General features: G+C 35.5%; 1 protein-coding gene across 1 annotated transcript; it reads left to right on the forward strand.

Moving 5' to 3' along the window:
- The first annotated feature begins 1,201 nt into the window (after positions 1 to 1,201).
- Positions 1,202 to 3,912, forward strand: LOC127812281 (ras-related protein RABA1f). The gene is made up of 2 exons (XM_052352683.1): positions 1,202 to 1,582; positions 3,131 to 3,912. The coding sequence occupies exons 1-2, from the start codon at positions 1,362 to 1,364 to the stop codon at positions 3,561 to 3,563; spliced, it is 654 nt and encodes a 217-aa protein (XP_052208643.1). The 5' UTR covers positions 1,202 to 1,361; the 3' UTR covers positions 3,564 to 3,912.
- The last annotated feature ends 354 nt before the right edge of the window (positions 3,913 to 4,266 follow it).

The raw sequence follows: 4,266 nt of genomic DNA on the forward strand, positions 1-4,266 counted from the left end.
ATGTATTTGATATGCAAGCCACAAGATATATTCAATTTTTTTTTCAATCAGGTCAATTATTTTTCAATTTTTTTGGATTTTTAGATTTTTCAATTTGAAAATCTATTTGGTTAGTTCGATTTTTTTTTTTTTACGCAAGTTCAATCAATTCAGTTTGAACAATTTAGTTGTTTCGATAATTGAATTGATTGAACGCTCGCCCCTACTGCTACCTTGAGAAGCAGTTCATACTCGAGAGATCTTATTCTAGAAATCTCGAGTGATGACTTTATCGAGAATCCTACACAACTATTTAAAGTTCGACTTATATAAAACGCAACGCCTTATAAGTGAATGGCATTTCATATTAACCTTTAAGAACTCACTAATATTTACTCTTAACTCTTTTCTAAATACTAATTTAATCATAAGAGACTATGGGCTTGTTTGTTGTAGCTTAAAAGCTATAACTTTTAGTTTCTACTTTCAAAAAAGTGAAAATATAGTGTTTGTTTTAACTTATAGAATTATAGTTTATATCTTCTACTAGTTTTTAGAATGGGTAAAATTTAGCTTCTTCAAAACTGAGGTACCCAGCTTCTACAGCTTCTGATTAAACAGTCACATTTTTGTGACAATTTTATCCTTATTTTTAATAAATAATTACTCTTTTGTTCACGTAATCAATGGTCTCTTTTCTCCACCGCCATCTCCATTTTCAGATCTCTTATTCTCTCTCGCTATCTCTCTCTTTATATACTAATTAATTTTTTTATAACACTTGAAATTTATATATATACACTAATTAATTTTTAAATTATTATTTTATAATTATTAAGAGTATTATAAACAATTATACAAAAATAAGTTATTTTACAACTTATGGTATCAAACACAACAACTGTTTAACTACAACTTTTAAAAAGTTATAATAAATAAGTTTATAACTTATTCTATATTTTAAAAATTATAATATGAAAAATTATAAATTATAATTTTTTTAATTAAACTACGACAAACAAACGGACCATATCGAAAGGCAAAAATCCCGCTCTTACATAAGTTCAGACGCTTAGGGGACTCGATGGTCCTCCCAACATCAAAAGATATTATAATATATTAGTAATTTATATTATAATAATTACTAATTTCATATTTAATAAAAAAATTGATATATATATATATATATATACACCAAACATCCGCACAAAAGATACTTGAGAGAGCCTCCAAGCTTTGAATCTCTCTCCCTCCTCTTCCTGAAAGTCTCCATCTTCTCTCTGTAAACATGCTCAGATCTCTGCCCCTGAGATTCAATTTCACCTTCTGATCTACGGGTCCTCGTCTCCGTCTCTGTCGATCTATATACGTAAACGCCTAAAATGGGGGGTTACAGAGCCGACGACGATTACGATTACTTGTTCAAAGTGGTACTCATCGGCGATTCCGGCGTCGGAAAATCCAACCTGTTGTCGAGATTCACCAGGAACGAGTTCAGCCTCGAGTCCAAGTCCACAATCGGCGTCGAATTCGCCACTCGCAGCATTCACGTCGATGACAAGGTCGTCAAGGCGCAGATTTGGGACACCGCTGGGCAAGAAAGGTACGGAACGGATATCTAAACCCTAATTGTCTGTAGACGGATGGATTGACCTACAATGGGAGCCTATTTCTCTGAGATATCGTTGTTGTTCGATTTGATTGGTAATTGGCTTTTCACATCAATCACATTTGTGAACCGAATAGGTTGTCGATTTTTTGCCTTTTGGTTGTGGATTTCACTTGATATCTGAGATCTGCCACGTCGTAAGGCCGTCATTGATGCGTTTCTGTTCTGGTCATGTCTGGATCTGCGTTTTCTATTTCTTTAGTTGCCGTTGCGAAATTTCTTTTCTGATGTAGGGTGCGGATATTGAGTTGGGAAACTATTTTCCAAAGACACTTTCTTGATAGAAAAATCAGTTGACGGTCCCTAAGACTGTTGTCATGGAAATTGAAAGCAATATGCAAATGGAGTATGTTTGAAGTTTCCATTGTTCTCTGTTTCAGATACATGGGAAATGAAATCTTATTGTAGGCTCTAATATTTGGTTAAAGGGCAACGAATCTTCACTATGGTTGAGTAAAATTGGCATATCGGGTTTTGTTGAGTGGATGTTTCTATTGGTAACCGGGCTTTATGGAGTGGATGAAAGAAAATAGTTACAAAGGCATCTGTTGCCATTAGGATTCTTCTGAATTTTCTAATCAAAATCCCTGGCTTTGCTTGTTTCCTAAATTAAAATTTCATGGTTTCATTCCATGCATATTATTTACTCATGCAGGCCATATTACTATCCAAATAGTTTGCTACTATATTTATGTGTTGAAACTCTGTGGAGCCAGGTGGCCCAAGATGTTAAATAAGACGGTGGCGATGAATTCTAGCTGTACTATGAATATGGAAGTTAAAAGAATTTTTTTTATTTCTTTTTGTTATTTCTAAGTAATCTACTGTCTTTGACTAATATATGTCTCCGATTACCAAATGTTTTCTTGCCTGTTTGATGTTAATACTGAGGAGATGACAGGCAAAAGGGAAACTTGAATGTTGAAATGGTTCTTCCAACATCAAGTGGTATGATGGTGGGCATTCTTTCCTTCCAGTCCTATGGGCAACTTAGCTTTGTATCACTAGGTTTGAACTGAGATTGTGTTAAAGGTTTAGAGGAATGTGCCAAAGCCTTGATCTTCTTGATATAGGGCAGTTGGCGTGATGATTGATGTGAGTTTTTCTCCTTTTTTTCTTGAAATTTTTACTCCCGCAACACAATCTCCATGGTTGGATAGGCAAACATCACATGTGGGTTTTTTAGCACAATGCAAGTAAGTTTCTAAGGAACTCAACTAATCCCTTTTCCTTGCAGCCAAAAAAAAAATAATAAACTAATCCCTTTTCCAACTACATTTCAAGTTCAATCACATGTTGCTGTTTTCTGTTATTAGATTGGAGACCTACCTCTCTGTGGTGAATTAAGTTAGCTCTCTTGCCTTTTGAAACATATGTTTTTGTAGGTTTCCTTTGGTGCTTTTTACCTGATTGACAAGTACCTTGACTACACGGTACAACTTTGATAATGATACTCATTTCGTTCCATGTTCTTTATTGAAGATACCGTGCAATCACAAGTGCATACTATCGAGGAGCTGTTGGTGCATTGCTTGTTTTTGATGTCACTCGGCATGTCACATTTGAAAATGTAGAAAGATGGTTAAAGGAGCTTCGTGATCACACAGACTCCAGCATCGTGATTATGCTTGTTGGAAACAAGGCAGATTTGCGTCATCTGCGAGCGGTCTCCACTGAGGATGCCACAGCATTCGCTGAAAGGGAGAAAACCTTTTTCATGGAGACCTCTGCTCTAGAGTCTTTGAATGTGGAAAATGCCTTCACCGAAGTACTTACTCAAATATATCGTGTTGTAAGCAGGAAGGCTCTGGACGCTGGGGATGACCCAGCATCCTTGCCTAAGGGACAAACCATTAATGTTGGTGGCAAGGATGATGTATCAGCTGTGAAGAAAGTTGGGTGCTGCTCAACATAGTCCTAAAGAAAAGCACGGCATTGCAAATGATATTCTCATATTCTCCCTTGGAGACCCCTTTTCATATGATTGTGGAACACGTTTGGATATGTCAATGCTAGAAGCACAAAAATGTCGAGACAAAGATTTGTTTGTACCCTATCTTCATGTGAGATTCTCTACTTTCCTTCACTGAACTGGAGCACCAAGAGTAAGGACACGATTCGTTTTCATTTTTCCGGCATAAATCTTTTCCTTTTTCTTTTCATTGCTGTACTACTGTGCTCTTAGCTACTCCATAGGTAACTTTTGTATTTTTGATTGCTTGGGATTGGGATATGAAAGCGTATCAACATAATTATCCTCTCTAGTTCATTGATTGTCTATTTAGCTATTCCTTAATCTTCCATGGAATGATTGTTGCATTTCTGCCTTGCATCCAAGCTTCCCTTAGGCAGTTTAATTAAGGTACATTGATCTGAGTTGCCCTCTTTGTTCACCAATTTCTCAATTTGTTCTCTCATCCCCTGACACTGTCAAAGATAGCCCCACTAGATGAATTTTCCTTTTTACCCTTGTTTTTAACATTGTAAAAAGTTATGGTAAAAGTAATGAGTAAATGGCATAAATGGTATCCTAAATCTTAAACTTTAAATTTTGTACTAAGATACAAAAAAAAGTTACTAAATTTTAATTTGTAGTCAAAAATTTATTGAACCTCAAT

Source organism: Diospyros lotus, chromosome 10 (genome assembly GCF_014633365.1).
Source record: "Diospyros lotus cultivar Yz01 chromosome 10, ASM1463336v1, whole genome shotgun sequence".
Lineage (NCBI taxonomy): Eukaryota > Viridiplantae > Streptophyta > Magnoliopsida > Ericales > Ebenaceae > Diospyros > Diospyros lotus.